The sequence below is a fragment of the Balaenoptera ricei genome, chromosome 3 (genome assembly GCF_028023285.1).
Source record: "Balaenoptera ricei isolate mBalRic1 chromosome 3, mBalRic1.hap2, whole genome shotgun sequence".
Taxonomy (NCBI): domain Eukaryota; kingdom Metazoa; phylum Chordata; class Mammalia; order Artiodactyla; family Balaenopteridae; genus Balaenoptera; species Balaenoptera ricei.
This window is the reverse complement of record NC_082641.1, coordinates 162340897-162365040: the sequence shown is the minus strand read 5'-3', so window position 1 is coordinate 162365040 and position 24144 is coordinate 162340897. Positions and strand designations below refer to the sequence as shown.

The window sequence follows — 24144 nt, the reverse complement described above, 5'->3', positions numbered from 1 at the left end:
AGACGGGGGTGGAGCAACATGATATCTTATTATGTTCAGGGAGGGGTAGGTATAATTTAGGGGTAACAAGGCCTCTTCTGAGGTGACCCAGAAGAGTGGGGGCCCATGTGGGGCTCTGTAGCCAGGGTCCTGTGGCAGGGCCCCCATCACAGGTCTGTGGTATTCAGGCCAGGGTTGGTGAAGGCCAGCTCCTCCTTCTGCTGTCCATGTGTGCCCGCCTTCATTTCTGACAGCACTCTGTTCAGGGGCTCTGGATCCGGCCCCATCAGACTGTGCAGGGGCTCCTTCTGTGGGAAGAGGGAGGGGAGATGTGAGGCCAGAGCCAAGATGGGGTGATCTCCCAGTCCTTAGGAGAGTGGGTGGGCCTTCAAGCCCACGACCAGATGGCTCCGTGGCTGGGGTCTCAGTTTCCTGACTCTGTCCCAGAAGGGGCCATGGATACTGGTGGTATAGATGGGCTCAGGTGAAGGGGTGGGCCTAAGGGGTCTACTCTGGCCTTTGCCCACCCATGGACATGGTGGCATTTGGGTGTTCTGCCCAGTCCTGAATGATGCCAGGCCCTGTGTCCTGTGCCAAGGAGCCAGTCCAGCACAGTTCCTGCCACCTGTACCTCATGGCAGGCACCGTGCTGGGCACAACCATCCGTCACCTGAGGTACCCACAGGACTCCCGAAGGAAGGATCATGTCCCCCACTTTACAGATGTGGAAATTGAGGCTCGGAGGGCTCTCTGGCCAGGAAGGGACAGAGCGGGGTTTGGACCGCTGGTCTTGCTGGCTCTAAAGCCTGTCCATGGCTCAGCGCTGCTCCTGGTTGAGTTTGGCAGGTCCTTCTGCCACCCCAGAGGGACATATCACACCCAGGGTCCCACCTGTAGGCCATCATGGCACACACTCTCTCGTCTCCTGCCTTTCCTCTTACCCCTCCCCATGTGATGTGTCACACACTCACACCCTCACAAGAATCCCTCCAGTGGACCAGCCAGGCCCCAAGGCTCAGCTACTCCACCACATAGACACCCACGGGGACAGAGCTTCCACCACCTCCACCCTCCCCAGGGCACACTAAGGGCTTTTTCCAGACTGTGACTGTTCTGGTCTCTGGTAAACAGTGGAACATATGAGGGGCCCCAGGAGGGACTAAACATTCTGCCTGAGCTTCCCAGAGCCCTTTACACAGATCCCCAGTGGGAGCAGTTGGTGCAGTACAGCCCAGGAAGTGCAGCCTGGCCCGGGAGACAGGATACCTGGGTTCTGGGCTGCCCTGGCCTTGCAAGCTTTCTGACCTTGGGCAGTTCGGCACCCCTCCCTGGCCTTGATTGCTTGAAAAATTTGGATTGGATGAGCCCTCAGATCTCGCAGACCTTCCACACAAACATTTACGGAAGTCTTAGGTGAGTCAGGGCACCAAGGGATCTGTGGAAAGAAGCCCCACCTGCGTTCCCCACCCAGAGACCCCAAGGCCCACCTACCACTGCAGGAGTTGGGGTGGAGCCTCGGGCAGCTTCTCAGAAGCCGAACAACCCCCTGCCGTTGCAGGACTGGCTCTTTCTTGGCTTTGAAGACTTAGCGGCCTGGCCCCCTCTCCCTCTCCAGACTCTCAGAGCTCCCTGAACCTCCCCAGCCCACAGGTCCAGCCCCACTGCTGGGGTCTCTGACTCCACTCCCCTCTGGGGGTCAGCTTTGGCCTCCACCAGGGGCTACCTGCTGGGTCACAAGCTCCAGCCCACAAGACTGTTCCCTTCTGCCTCAGTTCCCCCCAGATATGTTCAATGGAGTTTTTGCCCCAAACCATCCTGAACCAGAGATGAGCCATCCACCCAGAGGCCTCCTGCACTGCCTGGCAGCCTGGACCACCATCGATGACCCCCATCCTTGGGGGTCCATTTGGAGGCCTCCCTGTTACAGCCAGGTCCCTGGGCAGCATTCTGATATTTTAACACCCACGAGAGGCTTTGGTTGACCAAATCTTTCCAAGTAAGGGGTCCTCAAGGGAAAATAAGTCCTGAATCATGAGGGACAGCAAGGGACCCCCTGGAAGGGCAGGGCCCGGCTGAGGGCAGGACCCAAAGTAGGGTGGATAAAGTGAATGGTGGGTGGATATCCACCCCTACGCGCGCGCGCACACACACACACACACAGACACACGCTCACACAGACACACACACACACAGAACCGCAGACTATTAAAGCTCAGTGGGTGTTAGAGCTTCTACTCCAGTGGTGGTTTTCAGAGTGGGAAGGAGAGGGTAGTTCCTTCTGGTTCTGGCGTCCCATCCCCCACCCAGCCCTCTGATCTACTCTCCCACTTTCGTGGTTCTCACTCCTGCCTGCACATTAGAACCCCAGAAGCTTTAGCAGCACCTTCCTGCTCAGGCCCACCCCAGCCATCTGATCAGAATCTCTGAGCTGTGACCTGGCATCCTCAGGTCTAAAGAGCTCCCCACGTGATTCCAGTCAGCAGCCCAGGCTGCACAAATGCTTGGTCTAACTGAACCAACTAACCTATTGAACAAATGATGGTATCGTTGTTCATTTGAGCCTACCTTTGCTCCTTGGCTAGATTATGTTCATCTCTGGATCTCCTCCCCCCGCCCCAACAGCTTTTATATAAAGGATATAAAGGGAGGGAACCAGATTCCTGACCACTCATTTTATGCCAGATCATTTTTATACCCACTCTTATTTCATCCTCACAGCAGTCCTGCATATTTGGTGTTCTGATCCCCATTTATAGATGAGAAAACTGAGAACCAGAGGGAAGAATTCACCCACTCAGGGTCACAGTTAATGAGTAGAGGATCGGACCCCATTCCAAAGCCGTGGGGCTTCCCAGGGCCAGATGCAGACACACCCATGGCAGCAGCAGGTCCCTCGAGCTCTGTCCTGAAACCCACTCCTTCAGAGAAGAGCCCCAAGTCAGAAGCCCCAGGCACCAACTCATCCCCCATCTTGCCTTGATTTCCTGCCTGCTATTTTCCAGATCCACAGAGTTGTCATCCAGGGAGTTGAGGCTGTAAGGGAGATAATGGAGCTCAGAGAATTGGCAGGCTCAGGCCTCCCTGTCTCTGGCCAACAACTACCCCTGCCATCACCACCACCATCATCATCACTACCTCGACTACCACCATCACCACCACTACCATCACCACCACCATTACCACCATTGCCATCACCACCATCATCACCACCACCACCATTACCACCACCATCACCATCACCACTACCACCATCACCATCAGCACCATCACCATCACCATCATCACCATCACCACCATCACTGTCACCATCCCATTACCACCACCATGACTACCACTACCAACCAGCACTACTCACCTGATGTGGTCCAAGTCACTGGAGGAAGATTGGGACTCGAAGCCCAGGTCCTTGGTGGGGAGGTTCAGCACGGGATTGGCACTGGAAAGAAGGCCCAGTCAAGTGACCATGGGCCTCAACCACCCCATGGGGCCTCTTACCCATCCTTCGACCTCCACTTACCGCTCAGTGTTGTACACGTTAGTCCCGGGGATGGCAGAGACTGGGGGCATCACCCCCGCTGCTGTCTTCCGGGCCTCCTTGGAAGCCTTCATAGCCCGAAGTTTCCGGTGGTAGCTGTGGGGAACATGGCGGGGGGGCATCACTATTTTCCCTGCACACCTACTGTGTGCCCAGTGCAGGCCCTGAGAGTGTGACTTCACAACAACCTTGGCAGGTGGGAGTATTAGCCCCATCTTACAAGGGTACAAGGAAGAACCAGAGAAGGGAAATGATTTGCTGAAGACCACGCAGCTGACCAGTGGCAAAGCCTAGAATCAAACCCAGATGTGGCTACTGGCTCCATATGTATTGGAAAGGGAAAAAGAAGCAGCATTTATTAAATGTATAGTATGTGCCAGACACCTTGCTCAGTATGAGATGCGCATGGCTCCCTTGAATGCTTTGAGGGATCTAGTGTCACGCCCATCCTGCAAATGAGGAAACTGAGGCTTGGGGAGGGGAGTTTAACGTACCCAAGAGGTCATAACGGGTCACCGGGGATTGAATACAGATGTACCTGACACCTAAACCCCAGGTCTTTCTACCCCTCAGATATCTTGGGTGGTGGGAGAGGCGAGGTTGGAGACACAGGGGGTGATGGGAGCAGCACCTCTTCTGGGTACACACGAGGACCGTGGTCATGATCACGATGACCAGCAGCAAAGCCACTCCCAATCCTATGATGGTGTTACGGAGCGTGTCCGGCAACTCTGACTCCTGGACGTCCTGGGAGCCCTGGAGAAGAAGGATTGTGATGGGGGAGGATGTAGGGTCAACACCCCCCTCCCCACCCCCCTGTTACCTCCACCCTGCCGACACTCACCAGCACCACCAGCCCCAGCTGCAGCAGCTTGGTCAGGGAGTCCTCGTCATTCCGGATCGTCCTGGCCACAGAGCCCCGCTCAGGCCCGAGGGACGTTGGCATCCCCCAGGCTTCCTGCTCACCCTCCTGCCCACCCCAAGGGCAGCCCCACTCACACACTCAGCTGGTCAATGGTCAAGGCCGACCCATTTGAGAAGACAAAGTAGGCATCGAGGTAGGAACGGCCTCGGGCCCTGGAATGGGGCAGAGGTGAAGCCAGCAGCCCAGAACCACCAGGCAGGCCCCTCCTGCTGCTGGTCCTCTCTTCTTCGCCCCAGCCACCGGTCCTGTGGGCACTCACCGAGCCGTGGATTCTATGTCCTGAATGTTCACAATGTAGACAGTAGTCCTGGTCGCCTGGACAAGAGCCCTGCAAAGGGGGCAGGTGTCACGGAGGGCTGGGGTAGGGGCCTTAGCCCAGGCCTGTAGCCAGGGCTCTGCCAGTGGAAGTAGGGATTGTGTGAGGGGCACCTCCTCTGGACAGCTCCATTGGCTAAGCAAGTAGCACTTCTGTGCAAATTAGACAAGGATGCCCCTTCCTCTGGGACTGGGTTTACAGTTTAGCAAGCAGAGTGCCCTTGTGCAATGCACAGCCTTTGCAACTGTACATGGCAGCCCTATTTAGGCCTGTCTCTGCCCAGCCAACCATAGGCTTCTGGGGGCAGGCAGAAAGGAAGTGCAAGTACAGGTACAGGGTCAAAGACAAGGACACTACCTAATGCACTGCGGTAACCTAAATGAGAGGGAAGTCCAAAAGGGAGGGGATATCTGTATGTGTATGGCTGATTCACTTTGTTGTGCAGTAGAGGCTAACACAACATTGTAAAGCAACCATACTCCAATAAAAATTAATTAAAAAAAAAAAAAGACAAGGACAAGGTCAAGTGTGGGTCAGGGACAGGATTAAGAGATATGCCATCCAGGTTTCTGTCAGGGACCAGGCTCCCAGGCCATGTTCTTCCCCACAGGCCCCTCCCAGCTCCCCGGACCTACGCCTTAATCTCTTCCGTGTTGGCGCCAACCTCCTCCTTGCTCATGGAGAACTGCAGCCTCACACGGTAGCTCTGGTCCACAGTGAAGAGCTACAGAAAGAAGGCATGGGGAAGATGAGGCACAAGGGACCCAGGGGTTGGCAGAGGGCACTAGGAACTGAAGGCAGAACCCGACGCTCACATTTAGGGTGATTTTGGCTTCCTGGGCAGGACCCTCAGAAGACCTGTCCTGGGCCTTGACCGTCACTTGGTAAGTGCCTTGGAGAGTGGAATCAAGGTTGGTCACCAGCCTATGGAAGGTAGGAGGACAGAGCTCAGTCTTGAAACCCAAGCTGAAGTCTCCTTGGAACCTCCTTGTACACCTCCCAGGATGAGGAACTCACTGCCTTGAGGCCCTGCTTGGCTCCCCCCACCCCATCCAGGGGCTGCCCACAGTTACTCAATGTTGCCAATGAACACGCTGGCCTCCAAGGAAGTGGAGACACGGAAGAAGCCCCGGAAAGGGATCATGGCCCCATCCTTAGCGATGAAATCCACTTGGAGGATGGAGAACAGGATGGCCCCATTGTTCCCTGAGTCATCGTCTCTGGCCTAGGAGCAAGGGTGAACAACATCTGCGGGCCAGGCCAGGCCAGGCACCCCTCCATCCCCAGCAGGAGTCTGAGGCTAGGGTGGCCTGGGAGGCTGGTCCCCATGATCTCTATCAGCCTTCCCCAGGCCATTGACCAAATGCTTTAAACAAACAGTGTTTGAACAAGTCCCTGCTTCTGGCCCCCCAGCTCAACAGGTCATTGCCCAAAGTCCCTCCCGTGTGGAAATCCCACCCTGCTCTCCCCCGCCCCCGCCACTGCCACACACACACACACAAGCTCAGGGACACTCAGATTTCCTGGGCATCTACTGTGTGCCAGTCACCTTCCCTTAGATCCCTCCTTTCAGTGCTTGCTAACATGAGTACGAATTCCCCAAGTGGACCACGAAATGATGTGGGGAGAGGGCACAAGCATTTTTATTCATTCTAGTGCCTTTTAGAGAAGAATATAACCAACACACAGAGCTGTGAGTCCACTGACGGCACTGTTCAGGATGAGGCCAAAGCTGTTGTTTATGTTTCAAAAAGGAGTCAGTTTAAAGAAAATCGTTCAAAGCCATGGCCAGACTCATGACATTGGAATGCAATTGGCTGAAGACTGGAAAACTGACTGTTTAAGCCTAGAAAGAACCTAGAGAGGGAGAATCACTACCCCCCTTTTATGGGAGAACACTGGGGTTCTGAGAGAGACCCCGTCCTGCCCACAGGCACACGCAGCTCTAAGTGGGGAGGGCCACGCCCATCCATCTCCACACCTGTGCCCTTTCCACAGCGCAGGGAGTGGCGCCCACATACAACCCATCTCTTAACCCTAAGGAGTTACTGCAAAGAACTGACAGCTTCTTGTCCAGGAGGGAAAGTGAGTTCCAGAAAGGTGTGGCAGCTCCCCAGCTCAGGAAGAAGCCCAGCCAGGCCCAGGCCCCAGAGCTGTGTGGGAGGCCGCACTACCCCCCCCAACCCTGCATGGCATAGCTGCCACCCTCTAATAAACACATCCAATGCCATAAAAATTGAAAGTATTTTTACAATTTTGCTCTGGAAATTATTTAATATGAGGAACTTGTTTAATTTACAGTTACTATGATTTCTCTGTAATGCTCCAGAATTCTGGTGTAGTGAGAAAACCACTGCAAGTGATTTTTATGGTCATGAAATTTTTATGAATACTACATTTAACAGTTAATGGAGTTTAATCATATCAATTAAGCAGGTGTTCATTTCCATTCTGGGGTTTTCTTTTCATATGTCGGAGCCAATAGATTTTCTTTCTAGTGTTAAAACATTTTGGGGGCAGCTGAAGGACCTAAAGGCCTAGGCCCTGTGTCTCCTGGAGCTAATGTGAATGACAAAATTTGGAGCCAAGGACTTACCTGGACAGAAGCCACCTGCTGGTTGGGTATCACAAGTTCTGGGATGATCACTACAGGTGTGGACAGGAAGAGGTCAGTGGGGTCAGGGCCAGTGCCCACTTGGCCAAGTGCTGACCTTAAGCCCAGTTCAGGGCTCATCCCACCAAACCTGCCCTTAACCTCTCTACCACCAGAGACCCCCATTACAACTACCCCTAAGCTGTTAGTTAGCAGGTCCTCCACCTCCCATTGTGCAGATGGGGAAACTGAGGCCCAGAGAAGGAGGGCCTGGCCCAGGGTCAGATGTGAGTTGGGACAGAGCTGGGGTGAAAACTCAGGTCTCCCCTCCTGTTGAAACCCTGAGGGAGAGGCAGGGTTGGAGGCCTTCTTCCCTTTCTAAGGGCACACCTGGGGTCTGAGGAGCATCTGTGGGAGTTGCCCAAAGGTAGTCCTGGCAGAGTACAGTGTGGGTAGGGAGGGAGGGGCTTGCTGCTTACCAAAAGTCTTATTCTCAGGCAGAAAGTAGGGTGCATTGTCATTCACATCCTCAATGGTGATGGGGAGGCTTCCTAGGGGGGAAATGTTGGCTGGCCTTGGTCTCTAAGCAAAGACCTGACCCAGAAAGTCTGGTCCTCAGTCTTGCTCCCAGCAGCCTCCCTCCCATGCATCATCCATGCTCAGTCCCCTCCCCTGCTCCTGACTCAGGATGCTGACTCAGTCTCCTCTGGCCTTCGTAAGAGGGAGCATCCTCCCCAGACCTCAGAGAGGACAAGCAACTTGTCCAAAGTCACACAGCAAGAGCAGTGGGCCAGGATTGAGCCCAACTCAGGTATGTCCCACCTGACCACAACATTATTCTGACCCTTACTAGCTGTGTAATCTAGATTATTGAACTGCCCACCCTGTGCCTGTTTCCTCATCTATAAAATTGGATAGGGATCACCTACCACATGGATTGTGTGGGAATAAAATGAAGAAATGCTTGCAGGGTACTTGGCATAGCTCTTGGCTGTAGTAAGGATTCAATATACGCTAGCTGTTAATATGATTGTTATTGCTACTTGGTGTCAGAGGTGGGATCTGAGTGCACAACGGGCTCTGAAGTGTGCTCTTTCTTTTACGTTGCCTCACAACATAATAGCATTAATTAAGTGCTTACTATGTGCCAAACACTGCATGAAATGCTTTACATATATATTCTCATTTAATCTTCACAGCCAACCTACTACCCAACTCCACTTGACAGATGGGGCTACTAAAGCTTGGGGAGGTGTCATGACTTTCCCAGTGGCACAGCTGGTAAAGGCTGGAGCCACAATTTGAACCCAGACCTTGCAGGTGCCAGTTCTTTCCCACAGCCCCTATGTTACAGCCTGCTGAGCCCTGCAGGCCAGGCTGCCTCACCATTGTCACTGTAGGCCTGGAAGCGGGGGTCCGTTGTGAGGTCATAGGCCCGCACAACCAGTGTGACCAGGTCACAGGTCTCATAGTCGATGACCTCACTCTGACTGATGAACACAGAGCCGTTGGCCAGCACAGAGAACCAGCCGTGGCACAGACTGCCCACGTCGACCCCGGCCTTGGTACAGATGACGTTCACAAGCTGTACCTCCACCTGGGACATGGTGTCCCTGTCCTGGGCCACCACCTCAGCCACTATACCGTGCTGCGAGCCATTCTCAGCCACATGGATGCCCCGGAGCGAGGCTGAGTCCAGGGTGGGTGGCACGTCATTCACGTCCTCCACATTCACGAGGACTTTTGCTGTGGCGTCACGCCCCTGGGGGTCTGGGTTCTCAGCACTCACTGTCAGACTGAAGGAGTCCTGTGTCTCATAGTCCAGGCTCACGCCCGAGGGCAGCCAGAGGTGGCCCTTTGCCCGCCCAGACCCCAGCACCAAGCCTCGGAGCAAGAAGTTGTTGGCACCGCCCCCTGATAGGCTGAAGCTGATGCGGTTGTTGGCTTCCGTCTGGTCTGCGTCCCAGGCCTCCACCACGCCCACCAGCACTCCTGTGAATGAGGGGCGGAGTGTGGAGGCACCCCTGGCCCGGCCACTGGGGGCATCCTCTGTCCTCACCCCCCTTGGGGGCTTCAGGCCTGCCCTCGAAGGGGTCGTATAGCCTGGCCGAGGGAGGACTTACCTGGGTCCCTCTCCCTTACTGAGAAGGAATAGCTGGACTGGTTGAAGATGGGCAGATTATCATTGATGTCCTGCAGACAGAGGCAGTTCTGAGCCCAGGGAACTCAGGAGACCCCAGGTTCAGCCTCCCCAGAGCCAGTCTGAGAAGCCAATACTTCCCCTGGCCTGAGGCCCAGAATCTCTGTCCCTGTCTCCTCAGACAGCACTGCCTGCTTCCTAGATGATGAAACAGGCTTCAAGCGGACAGAACTCACCCCGACCCCACCCCTGGGGCTCAGAGGTCTGTGGTGGTACTCTGAAGTTTGGTGTACACTCTGTTTCCCTGTGCACCACCCAGAGCCGTCTTAGACCCTGCTCTTAGGAAGGATAGTTCTGAGTCCCCACCTGTGTCCCTGTCTGGCCCAGCTTGACTCCCCATCTCTCGGATTTATTGGGTTGGCCCCAATACCACCATGATCCCACAAAGGCCCAAGGTTTCCCTGGTCCCCTCCTTTCTCCTGTCCCTCCTGACCTCAGTCGATCCCAAGACACTCACTCTGTGCTCAGGTGGGGCTGGGCTGGGGGCACCTGCCAGGGCTTGACCTGGTCCTGTCCTGAGACTCCCGCTGTGTTCTGTTCTCGCCTTCCCTCTCCAGCCCTGGTCACCCCGCCCAGACAGAGCACTGCCCCTGTTGTCACAGCATCAGGCCAACTCTGCCTGTGCTTCCTCCCCTGATGCTGGTGCGTGCTGGGCACCCTTGGCTTTCCCAGTCCTTCCCCAGGATGGCCCAGAGGTGTCTGCTTTTGCTTTCAGCTTTTTCTAAATAATGGTAGAAGGAACATCTTTGAAAACAGAGCCCTCTCCTCATTAACCAGATGTAATTTCTGATGGCGATTTCCCAGAGATGGCATTACTGCCTCCGTGCACATGGCCAGCTGCATTCTCAAGGTCGTCCTAACTCACAGGAGGGGCTAAGAGCACAGCTCTGAGTTCAGTCCAGCTCCACCTCTTCCTCACATGTGACTTTGACCTCTCTGGGCCTCAATATCTTCATCTGCAAAGTGGAGTGGTCCTCCCTACTCACAGAGCTCATGGGTGTGAAAGGACCCTTCTCGCTCAGGAAATGCAATTTTGCTTTCTTCCTTCTCTGTGGCCTACTTCCACCCCAAGGACAGCTGGCAAATCCTCATCCAGCTTCTGTTTCTCTATTTTCCCTGAGGTCTCATTCTGATCCTTGTGGGAAAGCGGCACATTCCAACCCAGTGGGAAACAGGGCTGCTGTGTGGGGTGGTGCAGGCTGTGCACTGCACAACCCGAGGGGGCACCAACCACATTGTGGACATTGTAGAGGAAGGTGCCTGTGACCCAGTGGCAGCCTTAGAACCAGACAGACTGGATTCAAAACCCCATTCTGTGACCCGAGGCAGGCTACTGAACCTCTGTGTGTCTTAGTCCCTTGATCAATAAAATGGTGCTAACCAATCCATCCCTTGCAGGACCAGGTATACACTGAGTGTCTTCTCTGGGCTGGGCATTCTTTGAAACACTTTCCATTTTTTAACTCGTTTTATATTATTTTCATCCCCATTTTGCAGATGAGGAACTTGAGAACACAGGGAGGTTGAGCGATTGCCTAAGACCACACAACAAATGAGCCAGGATTCTGGCCCATCAGCTTGGCTCCAGAACTCTTTTACCCACCGCACTGCAAAGGGCAGAAATGTGACTTGAGTTGGGAGGACAGGGAGCTGGCCATCTGCTCAGGACCCCCCCAGCACAGGGCTCATCCTGGACCCTGTCCCCGGCTGAGCCAGACCTTACCTCCACAGTGATGGTGACATTGACGTCAGTCCAGAGGGCAGGCTCGCCACAATCAGACACGCGCACGGTCAGCACGATGCGGCCCCCCAGGGTGGGGTTGATGGCCTCTCGGTCCAAGGGCCCCAGGTTTCTGAGGATCCCTTTGTCGGGGTCCACTGAGAAGTTGTGGCTGTTGGGGCTGCTCAGCAGGCTGAAGTGCAGAAGGCTGTGGTTGGTGCCTGGCTGGTCATCGTCGTGAGCCTGTGCAGGTAAGCAGGGTTGGGACGTCAGCCATCAGGTGCTCCCCGGCCCCAGCCCCTGCCCTGCAGTCTGGACTCCCCCTGCAGCGCTGGCCCATGAGGGCAGTAACTGGGCCTAAAGCCAGAGCGATGCCCCCCAGTCTCCCAGTCTCAGTCTCGCATCTGAGAGGGCCAGAGCAACAGCTTTCAAGAGCTTCTGAGGTCTGAAACATTGAGGTCATTCATTCATCCCACAAATGTTTACCTACCATATGCCCAGCCCTGTCTAAGTACTGGGAATAGAGCCATGATCAAGACAGTGCCCTTATGGAGTTGATATTCTAGTGGGGAGGGAGGAGTGGGGACAGTATAATATAGACAGTCGAAGTTTAAAATAAACAAACAAAAATAAGTGTGTGGGGGGGGGGGACTTCCCTGGCGGCGCAATGGTTAAGAATCCGCCTGCCAGTGCAGGGGACATGGGTACGAGCCCCAGTCCGGGAAGATCCCACATGCCGCGGAGCAACTAAGCCTGTGCGCCACAACTACTGAGCCTGCGCTCTGGAACCCGCGAGCCACAACTACTGAAGCCCACGCACCTAGAGCCCGTGCTCCACAGCAAGAGAAGCCACCGCAATGAGAAGCCCGCGCACCGCAACGAAGAGTAGCCCCCTCTCAACGCAATTAGAGAAAGCCTGCACGCAGCAGTGAAGACCCAACGCAGCCATAAATTAAAAAAAAAAAATTGTGGGGGAATTCCCTGGTGGCCTAGTGGTTAGGATTCTGGGCTTATGCTGCTGTAGCCCGGGTTCAAGCCCTGGTTGGAGAACTGAAATCCCACAAGCCGTGTGGCATGGCCAAATAAATAAATAAATAAATAAATAAGTGTGAAGTCCAACAAGATTCTGATTTTCCCATGATGACTACTTCAGTGCTGTATTTTTTAAATAGCTGAAATTCTTCATCCAATCTGTGTGTGTGCGTGTGTATGTGTGTGTGTTTCTGTCCTACCAAGGTCCTGAACACGTGCTTAGTGTGCCTTTGGGGTGATCCAGCACGGAGAGCACAAGATGCTCTTCCCTGCCACCAGGCCTTTGCACATGCACATGAATGCCCTCTACACCTTGTCTGCTTGACTCCAGGTCAGATTGGTGCCTCCCCTGGTCCTCCACAACCCCTGTGCTACCTTCAGTACAGCACAAGTGACACCCTTGGATGATGGTCTGCCACCCTCCCTGAAGGCAGGAATTATGGTGGATTCATTTCGGAGGACCCAGGGCCCAGCAAAGGGTCTGGTGCATAGTAGATGCTCAGCAAATATGGCTTTGAATCCAGAGCTGGGCTAGTCCCACTTGGATCCAATTCTTTCCCCTCCTCTCTGCCCACTGCCACCTTCAGGTTTTTGTTTCAGATCTGTTGGGATCGTGTTTATGAAATGAAAAACTCTGTCTGTTCATTCCTTGGCGCTCTGAACTCAGGCCGGTTAATTCACCAAGCACTTCTCAGGGCTCACACTGGGCACCATGGTTCTGGCAGCAGATCTGAAATGCTCCTGCCCCAAAGAGCTCACAGACCAGGGTGAGGAGCACTGAGGTACATGAAGAAAGGCCCAGGTTTCAGCACTGCCACTGACTGGCTGTATAACCGCAGAAAAGTCACTTAACCTCTTTGAGCCTCAGTTTTCTCCTTCTGTGAAATGGGGAGCATTAGAGCACCTACTTCAAAAGTTTGTCAAGAGATCAGGGATGGGAATGTACTCCGGAAACCACAAGCCCCAGAAAGATGGGAGGGCTCCACAGCCATGTGATTGTCATTCCGAGGACCTGGTTTCTCGATTCTCACAAGATCCCCTTACAGATGACTCAGTGGAGAAGCTTCTGAAAGCCTCAGAATCAGGGGCGAAGCTTCTCTACAGTGTTCCTCTGGAGCCAGTAGTGGGTTTTTATCTCACAGAGTCTGTGAACCTGACCACTGATCTCATTTCCATTTTTGCTTTGGCCATTAGGAAGCTCAGAACTGAGTATTCAGCCCACTCCTAGCAATTGTATGGCTTCTACTTTTGTGCACTTAAAAAAATACCATCCTTATTTTCTCTTTTTCCTTATTTCTTTTATCACACTTTTAAATCTAAGCCACTTCAAATCCTTTTTGGAATGAGGCAGGGGCCTGAATTTAAAAGAGCAATATGTTTTTGAGGGCTTGTTCTGTGCTAGGCCTTGTGCCGAGCACTTTACATCCGTTATGACCCTGGGAATAAGTACTGAGATTGTCTTCATTTTCCAAAGAAGAAACGGAGGCCCAGAGAGACTGAGTGACTTTCTCAGGACTACACAGCACAGCCCAGATTCCAACCCAGGACCAGCATGACTACAGAGCCAGGCATGGTGCCGTGTGCCCGTCTCACCCGTCAGCTACAGGCTGGCTCGCACCTGGATGGTCACGGAGACATTGCCCTCCTCTTCCTGGACAAAGATGTTGTAGGAGCCGCTGACCACGGGCTTGTTGTCATTGATGTCCAGCACGACGATCTGCAGCATGGTGGAGGACGACAGGTTCCCGCCGTCCGTGGCCAGCAGCGTGAGGTAGTACACGGCCTGCTTCTCCCGATCCAGCAGCTCACTGTTTCTCACCGTCACTGTCCCCGAGTCTGGATCCACCGCAAAGATGTCCGCCCTGTGCAGAGTGGCCAGGTGGAGCAAATAAAGATACAGGATGGGGCTTCCCTGGTGGCGCAGTGGTTGAGAATCTGCCTGCTAATGCAGGGGACACGGGTTCGAGCCCTGGTCTCGGAGGATCCCACATGCCACGGAGCAACAAAGCCCGTGAGCCACAACTACTGAGCCTGCGCGTCTGGAGCCTGTGCTCCACAACAAGAGAGGCCGCGATAGTGAGAGGCCCGCGCACCGTGATGAAGAGTGGCCCCCACTTGCCACAACTAGAGAAAAAGCCCTCGCACAGAAACAAAGACCCAACACAGCCATAAATAAATTAATTAATTAATTAATTAAAAAAGATACAGGATGCCCACTTCAATTTGCATTTCAGATAAACAATGAAAAATATTTTAGGGCATCCCATGGAATATTTGCAACCTACTTATACTAAAAAAAAACCCATTCATTGTTTATCTGAAATTGAAATGTAACTGGATGCCCTATATTTTATCTGACTCCTCTAGCCCTGCTGTGAGGCAGAGAGGTGAGCCTGGGTCCCGCTCGCCCACCTGCCCGCTGCCCACCCGGATAACTTACCCATTCCCCGGAAGCAGGCTGTAAGTGATGCGGCCCCCCTCGCCCGTGTCTGGGTCAGAGGCCTGTGAGGCAGAGAGATAGACAATGGGACACTGAGCAGAAGCCATACCCGCACTGTCAACCGTGCAATTGATGAGGACAGGGCCGTCCTGCTTCCTGACCCAAAGGGAGAAGCCCCCGACACACTCAGACTGACACATAGACATCACATACACACGCACGCGCATACACACCTGCTGGCCCCCGCTGACATCAGATGATACAGAAACTCCAGCAGGGCCACAGCCCCAGGCCTGCCCATCTCCGCATCTCTCCCAGCCCTGCCCAGCCCTGTCCCCCATCACTCACTCGGATGCCATTGGTGACCACATAGCCGACCGCACTGTGCTCGAAGACACTGAGGTTGTACAGGTTGTGGGGGAATGTGGGCCTGTGATCATTAATGTCTCTAAGGTGGATGGTCACCAAGGCTACCGAGGAGCTTCTGCTGACCGAGTCAGTGGCCACGACCTGAGGACAGGGGAAGAGGCAGCGGCATTGGGACTGGAGCACCCCGTGGCCCGCTCTCCCTGGTGCCCCAGAGCACCCCTCACCTGCACCAGCATCACCGTTTGTGTCTCGTAGTCCACCAGCGACGGTGCTCTCACCAGCACCTGCACATCCACTGAGCCCACCGCCCGCTCCGGGGAGACGCTGAAGGCTTCAACATCAGGGCCCCCCAGGGATAGCAGGAAGGTGCCGTTGCTGCCCTGTAGATGTGGGCTATATATTAGGGACCCCACTCCTGCAATGTACCCACCTGCATCTTTCTCCCAATCCCTGGCCACAGGTCCCAGGAGGGTAGGCTAGTCACTAGTCCCTGTCAACGTGGGCTCATCAGAAGAAGACCTCCCCGAGGCCCCAGCCTGGGCTACAGCGCCTGGACACACACCCCTCACTCCCTTTGAGTCTTCCGTACCAGCCACCGTGCACCACCCTCCACCACCCAATCCAACACCAAACATCATCAATGTCCAACGTCGGTCCATTATCCACACCCCCTCTACTCCACACCCCTCTCCAGTCAAGGCCAACCACCATCTCAACACACCCACCCATCCACCACTACCCAATATCACCCTCCAGTCGACATTTTGTACCAACTCATTATCGCCAAATACTACCAAACACCATCCATAGTTATTCAGCATTCAATACTACCCAAATCACCCAGCACTAAGTATCAACCTCCACCTAGGAATACCCTCCAACTTGACACCCACCCAGACCACACTGTGCTCAAAACTGCCCACATCCCCCAATACCCAGTACTATCCCAGCACCCCGCAACTTCACCATCCACACATCACTACCTCCTCTACTCAACACCGCCAAAAATTACATTCCACTCAACAACACCCAGCATCCAGGACCAACCTCCACTCAGTGCTGCCTTTCTGTTCCCCACCACGTAGCACCACCCTGAACACAAGTTTACCCACCAGCTCAACATCACTCAGCAGTTCCAAATGTCACCCAACAGCTCCGACCACAACTCATGGTCAGCACCACTGTTGCCCACTGCCCACTGCCCCATCGAGCACTGTGGTACCACACTCTGCTGGTCACTCGCCACTTCCCCCCCCCCCAGCGATCTCCCAACCATCACTTCCACCCATGCCGCGCATGGTCTGGGTGCCCCTGCCTTGTCTGGGTCGTAGACCACCATGGTTAGGTCATCGATGGGGATGTGGGTGGAGGCGTGCTCGTCCACGTAGCCAGTGAAGTTGACTTGAGCCTCTTGGGGGGTGAAGGTGCAGGTTGGGAGGCTGCAGTTGTAAAACTCAGGTTTGTGGTCATTGACGTCTGTCACTCTCAGCGTGACCCATATGCTCACCTTGGCCTCCTGCCCATAGACGTTGGGGTGCATCTCGGTGGCCTGAGAGCAGAGCAGAGGCCGAGAGGCAGAGGTCAGAAAACCAGCATTCAGAGAGAGCTGAGATCAAAGTTCAGAGTTTAGAAAGTCAGGGTGCAGGGCTTCCCTGGTGGCGCAGTGGTTGAGAGTCTGCCTGCCAATGCAGGGGACACGGGTTCGAACCCTGGTCTGGGAAGATCCCGCATGCCGCGGAGCAACTGGGCCCGTGAGCCACAATTACTGAGCCTGCGTGTCTGGAGCCTGTGCTCCACAACAAGAGAGGCCGCGATAGTGAGAGGCCCGCGCACCGCGATGAAGAGTGGCTCCCGCTTGCCACAACTAGAGAAAGCCCTCGCACAGAAACGAAGACCCAACGCAGCCATAAATAAATAAATAAATAAATGTATAGAAAGTCAGGGTGCAAGGTGGGCAGTGGCCCTCTCACTCACCGTGACCTGCACCTGCACCTCCTCGTCCTCCTCCAGCAGCTGCTCTCTGTCCAGGGAACCGTTGACCCTGATCACCCCATCTGGTCCAATGTCGAACCAGCCAGGCCTTGTGGAGTCTGGGAAAAGGCAGCAGGAGCAGCTGCTTCCAGTGGCTCTGACGGAGCCCCCACCCCTTCCCTTGCCTCAGCCCCAGCCTGGGGACACCCTGTTCTCACTGGAGATGCTGTAGATCACAGGGTCATTGATGCCTCTGTCGCCATCCATGGCCTCCACCTTCAGCACCGAGGTTCCCTGCGAGAAGGCACGGTCAGTGGCCAGACCCTTTCCCCACCGCTCGTCTCCACCCAGACCCCTCCAGTTCCCTGGCACACCTGCGGTGCATCCTCAGCCACAGAGGCCGAGTAAAACTCCCTGACAAACTGGGGGTCCAGGTCCGGCTTGTCGATTACAGAGATGGACACGAAGACAGGCGAGGAGCACTGGACGACGAAGCTGTTGTTGTACCTGCCGCCCGAGTCCTGCCGGGAGATGGGTCTCCGTGAAGCCGGGGCTTCGGGTCCCAACGCCCCCGACCCCACGTGCGCCCGCACTCACACAGGCCTTCAGCTCCAGCTGATAGAAGGCACTCTTGTTGTTGTAGCTGAGGCTGCCGTTGAGGATGATGGAGCCGTTGGGCAGGATCCTGAAGAGGTACTCGCTGCTGTCCGTGCTAGGGATGACCTGAGGCAGAGCACAGTCAGGCCAGGCTCCCCCGGGACGGCCCTGCCCCCAGGACCTGCTCTGAGAGACCTGGGGTCGAATCCTGGCTCTGCTCTCAAACTCACCAGGTCACTTAACCTCTCTGAGCCTGGGAAATGGGCTAGATATCGCCTCAGTGGGACGAAAACAGGGTCAAGTGAGCTAAGGTAGGTTCCAGACACATACTGGGCACTCAATGATGGGGGCCGTGCCTAGGCAATGTGTCTTCGTGAGAACTGGGGTCACACCCGTCATTGTCTGTGTGACCTTGGACAAGACCCTGGACCTCTCTGAGCCTTGATTTCCTCTTCTTTGAAGCCAGGATTGCCGCAGCCACCAGGTGGTGTGACGCTAACCGGACAAAGTCATAGACAGTGCCCCAGGCGAGAGGGTGGGGAGGAGGGTCCGGTCTGCAGCAGGCACCCTCCTTAGGCGGCTGGGCCAAATGAGGTCCAGAGGGGGACAGAGGAAGGCGTGGGGACCAGGGCTGGGCCGTCGCAGAGCCCCTGCTCCACAAGGTCCCTGCAGGTTGTGTGGGAGATGCTGCCCCCTAGTGGCCATGAGGGGAGGTGGAGCCCACACTCTCACAAGGACCCGCACACACTTACCTTCTCTATGGAGTACACCACTGCGCCTCCGGACCCAGTGTCTTTGTCCTTGGCCAGCACAGAGAGCAACAGGGAGCCAACCGGCAGGGTCTGTAACAAGGGTTTTGTCACCTCTGAGCTCCAACACATCTCTTCCATGCCCAAGCACATCATGCCCCCTCCTGGAGTTTCAGTGCCCCCAGCTGTACCACGGGGATAGTGATGGACCTTCCAGAACCTGAAACCCAGCATTCCACAGATGTCCCCCTTTCCTTCCCACCTGGGCTGGGCCTCTGGGGGCATCTGGATGGAGGCAGGGAGCAGAGTTCCCCCTTCTCCTCTCCCCACACAGCCTCCCTGAAACCTGAGCAGGCTTCTGATTTGCAGCGCCCCTCAGGACCACCATGAGTGATCATTCCAGAACTCAGGTTGTGCCACTCCCCTGCTTAAACATCCCTGTGTGTTCTCTGTAGCCTCCAGCAATAGGTTCCACACAGCACCCCGCAGAGCTGGAAGGTTCTTTTGGGAGGCTTTTCCTCTAGGACCTGTCCACACCCTCACTATTTCTTCATGGTGGCCAAAAAGATCTTTGAAAATCCTGAACCAGACCACATCAGTCTCGTGCTCAAAACCGACAAGTGGTTCCCCCATTCTGCCCAGAATACGGTCCAGACTGCCTCCATGGCCCTCCAGGGTCAGGCCACTGCCCACTTCTCTGACCTCACCTCCTCCTTAGCCTCCTCCCTCCACACACACGAGCTTCCTGGCTATGCCTACAACACTCCAGGCTGATTCCCACCTCAGAGCCTTTGCAGCTGCTGTTCCCTGCCTGGAATATCCTTTTCCTGGAGCAGCCCATGCTGGCTCCTCAACATTTAGTTCTGCTCAGATGTCACCTACCCAGAGAAGATTTTCCTGACTGGCTCAATTTAAAGCAGGCCCCTCCCCAGTCATGTTTTATGCTCTTCATAGAGCTCAACACCATCTGAAATAATTCTGTTTGTTTAATGCTTTGTTGATTAAATGTTTTGTTGTCTGTGCTCTTCACTACAATGTGAGCTGCCGAGGGTGGCGACCAAGTCTGTCTTCACCGGATATCCTCAGCACCAAGGACAGTGCCAGACACACAGTAGGCGCTCAATCAGAGCCTGTTGAAGGGCTGTCTGAACCTCACCAGCCTCAGGTCTGGCCTGGGGGAGGGGGACCCACACCTGTCAGGACTTTGAAGCCACGTGGTAATGAAGATTCAGGAGTGGTGATGTGTTTGCTGCCCTGGGACCACTGGGAAACCTCCTCCTTGCCTATGCAGTTCAAGTGGGGCTGCTCCTCTTGCTAGAGAGGAAAGCACATGATGCAGACCTAGACAATTGGAGCAATCCATACTCCTCAACTGATGGGCACCTGACCGAAAATGGGCCAATGAGAGTCAGTCCTGGGGGTTTGGCTGGGACCATTGAGAAAGAGACAGTCTGTGTTGCAATTGCAAAGCCGGTGGGATGTGAGCCTGGAGCTGCTGGGGGACACTTTTATCACCATAAGGGAGAACTGCTCGCCTCACCCCAGGATGGTGGCAACAAGAGAAGCAGAGCTGCTAGGTGGAGAGAAATCTCTTCTTGATGACATGGCTTGAGTACCTGGATCCAGCCATGCCTGAAGTCAGATATACTGTTAAATTTTTCAGAAACATGAGAAAATCAATTCCTTCCCCCTCACCACCTCTGACTATCATAACTTAGATATTCCAATCCAGTCTGATAGATTGCAAAATGTTGCTGTAACTCTGGTACATGGGGTTACATGCAACCCCCTGAATTTGGTTCCTGCAGCTGCCCTTTCTAGGAGGTGCACTTCCCAATCTTGGATGCCCTGCTGGCTATCTCTGGTCCTTCCCACTCTAAGCAGATTTGTGGGATGTCTGCATCCTACACACACACCCCGTTAAGGCAGATGTTACCTCACTGATGCTGGTGGAGAAGTCTGTTTTCTGGAAAATGGGTGCATTGTCATTTCTGTCCTCCACGATCACCAGCATTTCATTCTGCACCTGCAAGTGAGAAAGCCCAGGTTAGTCCAGAAAACGTGGGAGCTTGAGAAAACAACATCAGGAGCATCAGGACGGGAGTGCAAGTTGGTATAGCTTCTCAGGAGAACAATCAGGTGGTGTCTGGGGTGACTTTTTTTTTATACATCTTTATTGAAGTATAATTGCTTCACAATGCTGTGTTAGTTTCTGTTGTACAACAAAGTGAATCAGCCATATGCAGACATATGTCCCCATGTCCCCTCTCTCTTGAGCCTCCCTCCCACCCTCCCTATCCCACCCTTCTAGGTCGTCGCAAAGCACCGAGCTGATCTCCCTGTGCTATGCAGCAGCTTCCCACTAGCTATCTATGTCACATTTGGTAGTGTATATATGTTGATGCTACTCTCACTTTGCCCCAGCTTCCCCCCTCCCCTCCGTGTTTTTTTGATGCCATTTCAAACGCCAGAAAAGTTGCAAGTACAGTACAAAGAATTCCTGATACCCTTCATCCAGATTTACCCCTTATTTAGTTTTTCTCTCCACAGATTTACTGAACCATTTGGAGAGTATGTTGTGGAAATCATTAGGTCATTAAAAAAAAATCTAAACTGTCCTATTACAAGAATGTTCCTTTTAGCTTTGTTAGCCATAGCGTAAAGCTGTGAACAACCTAAGTGCTGAGGAGACCAGCTAAGCACCGTGGTGCTTATAGTCCCCACACTGGGCTATAGACATACAGGAAACAAGAGACTCATGTGCAGACACAGAAGGGACTCCAAAGCTGATTGTTGTATTGTTTTGTTTTTTGCCTGCACCCCGCGGCATGCGGAACGTCCCTGACAAGGGATAGAACCCGGGCTCCCTGTGGAAGCACAGAGTCTTAACCACTGGACCACCAGGGAAGTCTTCCAAAGCTGATTGTTGAGTCGACAAGGCAGTTCAAGACCATATATGCAGTAGGATCCCACTTGGATTTCAGAAAACGTGCCCCAAACTACCATCTTTCTTCCGTGGATGCATATATGCATGTCAATGTTTAGCGATGGATAGAAAACAACATGGTGACGGCGGACACTTCAGGTGGGAGTGGGCTGGGAAGTGTTGCCCAAGGGGACTTGAGCTTTATCTGCACTTTTAAAAATGTTTACAAAGAGAAAATATTTATGAATATCCAAGTCATTAAAATGATTTTTTTAATGGATAGGGTTTGGGGAATAGGTTATAAAGACAAAACCCCCAACTTTCACGGACACAAGACACAGCTGTATAAGTGTGTTATTGAGAAACATGAACACTGAGACCAACCTATCAGCCAAAGGGGCTGAAAGTGATGACCTCAGTGGAGAGAGGGTAGGGAGGTATTTGGCACTTGTTTTTTTATTAATAAGTGTATTAATACAAGTTAATAATGTAATTGGGACTTCCCTGGTGGTCCAGTGGTAAAGAATCCGCCTTACAATGTAGGGGACGCGGGTTCAATCCCTGGTCAGGGAATTAAGATCCCACATGCCTCGGGGCAACTAAGCCCATGCGCCACAACTACTGAGCTCGCGCCGCAACTAGAGCCCGCCTGCTGCAAACTACAGAGCCCATGTGCTCTGGAACCCATGCGCCACAACTAGAGAGGAGCCCGCACGCCACAACGAATAGCTCGCGTGCCTCAACGAAAGATCCCCCGTGCCTCAACGAAGATCCTGCATGCTGCAACTAACATCCAACGCAGTCAAAAGTAAATAAGATAAATAAAAAATAATACATAAATCTTTTAAAAAATAATAATGTAATTAATGATATACAATAGATATACAAAATACACAAAAGATAAACCATATATTTGTATAATTAATATAAATTATAATAAATACTAAAATCTTGGTTAATATTGTATGACAAAAAATGGAGACGTATAATTTCAATAAAAATAAACATTCAATTCATTTTTTGTTAGCTGGGGCTCTCTGCTTATTTGCGGTGGGCAATTAGCGGTGGACACTCAGTCCCCTGCTCTCTGATCCCTGGACCTCCCTTCCCTCCCCACTTCTGACTCACTGGGGTGTTGTGACCGTCGTTCACAAAGATGTTGATGGCAAACCAGTAGAGCGTCTGCAGTGGGCAGAGAGAAGGGAACCAAGGTAAGCCCTGTTCGGGTGCCCACCAGGGCCCTCCCTACCTCCCCAACCCCTCACGAGGCCTTCCCAGGTTGCTTCCCTTTACCTCATAGTCCAGAGGGTTGGCCAGCTTCACTTCCCCAGTATTCGGGGTGACATTAAAGAAGTAGGCATAGGAGCCACTAATCTCATAGGTCAGAGGGTCATTGTCCTGGTCCTGAGCTATCAGCCAGAAGACCTCAGCACCTGCAGACGGGACAGGGAATGCACAGGGTCCACGGCCACCTAGTTCAATGCTGGCCTGGCCAAGCTGCCCACGAGGCCCACAAGAATGTCAAACTTCTTTTAAAATTAGAAGGGCCAAGACATGGAAACAACCTAAATGTCTATCAATGGATGAATGGGTAAAGCAGATGTGGTATACATGTACAATGGAATATTTTCAGCCTTAAAAACAGAATAAAATCTTGCCATTTGTAACAACATGGATGGACCTAGAGGGAATTCTGCTAAGAGAAATAAGTCAAAAAAAAACAAATACTGTATGATCTCATTTACATGTGGGATCTAAAAACAAAAACCAAGCTCATAGATACAGAGAAGATTGGTGGTTGCCAGAGGTGAGGTGCGGGGGACTGAGAAATGGGTGAAGAGGGTCAAAAGGTACACATATCCAGTTATAAAATAAATAAGTCCTGGAGATGTAATGTACAGCATGGTGACTAGAGTTAATAATACTGTATTGGGTATTTGAAAATTGCTGAGAGTAGGTCTTAAAAGCTCTCATCCCAAGGGAAAAAAAAAAGCCATCTGTAACTATGTGTGGTAACATATGTTAACTAGACTTACTGTGGTGATCATTTTGAAATATATACAAATATATCATTATGTTGTACACCTGAAACTAATATAGTATTGTATGTCAATTATACCTCATTTTTTCAAACGGTAAAAAAAAAATCAAAAGGAATTAATGATTATAATCTAGCCCTCAGGATATTTGTCTTTATGCCAATGCAGTATATTAAAGTATATTTTTAATGTATTTTTCTGGAGGGAGAGGCCTACAAAAGCAAAAGTGCCAGAACAGTGACATGGTGGTGGGGCCCAGCAACCAGCCTGAGGGTCTCAGAGGACCAGCCTGCCCCCCCCTCTTGCCACGACAGCCTTTCAGGGACAGTCTGGGCAGCACATCTGGAGTCTGCTCTTCTTTGACCAAATAGTTCCGGCTCCTCCAGAAACTCCTTAGAAAGCTTGGTCCCTTCCCACCCAGGCCCCCTCCTCCAGGAAGACCGTCAGGCTAGAAAGCTGTTAGTATCTACAGTATGTTTCCTCTGTTGTGAGACACACTGTCAATTTAATGACTGCTGGGGTGGGGAGTCACTCTGTGTTAACTGACTATCTCAAATATAAGACACATCCTGATTCAAAAATGTCAAAATGTAAACTGATACGGCCCTTATACCTAAGGAAATATGGGAAGTGAGTGGGGATGTGTAAACCCTTCTCTGTACACATGTGCTCATGGACACAGAAAGAAGGATCAGGGAGGAAAAGCTTTTTTAAAAGTCTGTCTGAAAAAAAATTAACTGTAACAAATAAATC

At 52.9% G+C, this 24144-nt stretch overlaps 1 protein-coding gene across 3 annotated transcripts in view; it reads right to left on the bottom strand.

Moving 5' to 3' along the window:
- Positions 1-9: 9 nt before the first annotated feature.
- Positions 10-24144, bottom strand: part of CDHR2 (cadherin related family member 2) — a 38999-nt gene continuing 14864 nt past the window's right edge. Inside the window, exons 4-32 of one of the 3 annotated variants that reach the window (XM_059919656.1) lie at positions 22646-22785; positions 22481-22534; positions 20363-20452; positions 18430-18519; positions 17678-17803; positions 17455-17601; positions 17299-17374; positions 17084-17199; positions 16425-16658; positions 15334-15489; positions 15089-15250; positions 14741-14802; positions 13919-14162; positions 11272-11511; positions 9472-9541; positions 8735-9340; positions 7828-7899; positions 7352-7401; positions 5829-5980; positions 5571-5679; positions 5391-5479; positions 4699-4767; positions 4514-4591; positions 4359-4419; positions 4146-4270; positions 3497-3610; positions 3335-3415; positions 2955-3012; positions 10-287 (exon numbers count right to left, since the gene is read on the bottom strand). In XM_059919656.1, coding sequence (XP_059775639.1) covers positions 147-287; positions 2955-3012; positions 3335-3415; positions 3497-3610; positions 4146-4270; positions 4359-4419; positions 4514-4591; positions 4699-4767; positions 5391-5479; positions 5571-5679; positions 5829-5980; positions 7352-7401; positions 7828-7899; positions 8735-9340; positions 9472-9541; positions 11272-11511; positions 13919-14162; positions 14741-14802; positions 15089-15250; positions 15334-15489; positions 16425-16658; positions 17084-17199; positions 17299-17374; positions 17455-17601; positions 17678-17803; positions 18430-18519; positions 20363-20452; positions 22481-22534; positions 22646-22785 — 3812 coding nt within the window. In that variant the 3' untranslated portion in view covers positions 10-146. The remainder of the gene's footprint in view (positions 288-2954; positions 3013-3334; positions 3416-3496; positions 3611-4145; positions 4271-4358; positions 4420-4513; positions 4592-4698; positions 4768-5390; positions 5480-5570; positions 5680-5828; positions 5981-7351; positions 7402-7827; positions 7900-8734; positions 9341-9471; positions 9542-11271; positions 11512-13918; positions 14163-14740; positions 14803-15088; positions 15251-15333; positions 15490-16424; positions 16659-17083; positions 17200-17298; positions 17375-17454; positions 17602-17677; positions 17804-18429; positions 18520-20362; positions 20453-22480; positions 22535-22645; positions 22786-24144) is intronic. The other 2 variants (XM_059919658.1, XM_059919657.1) reach the window with 2 other exon arrangements.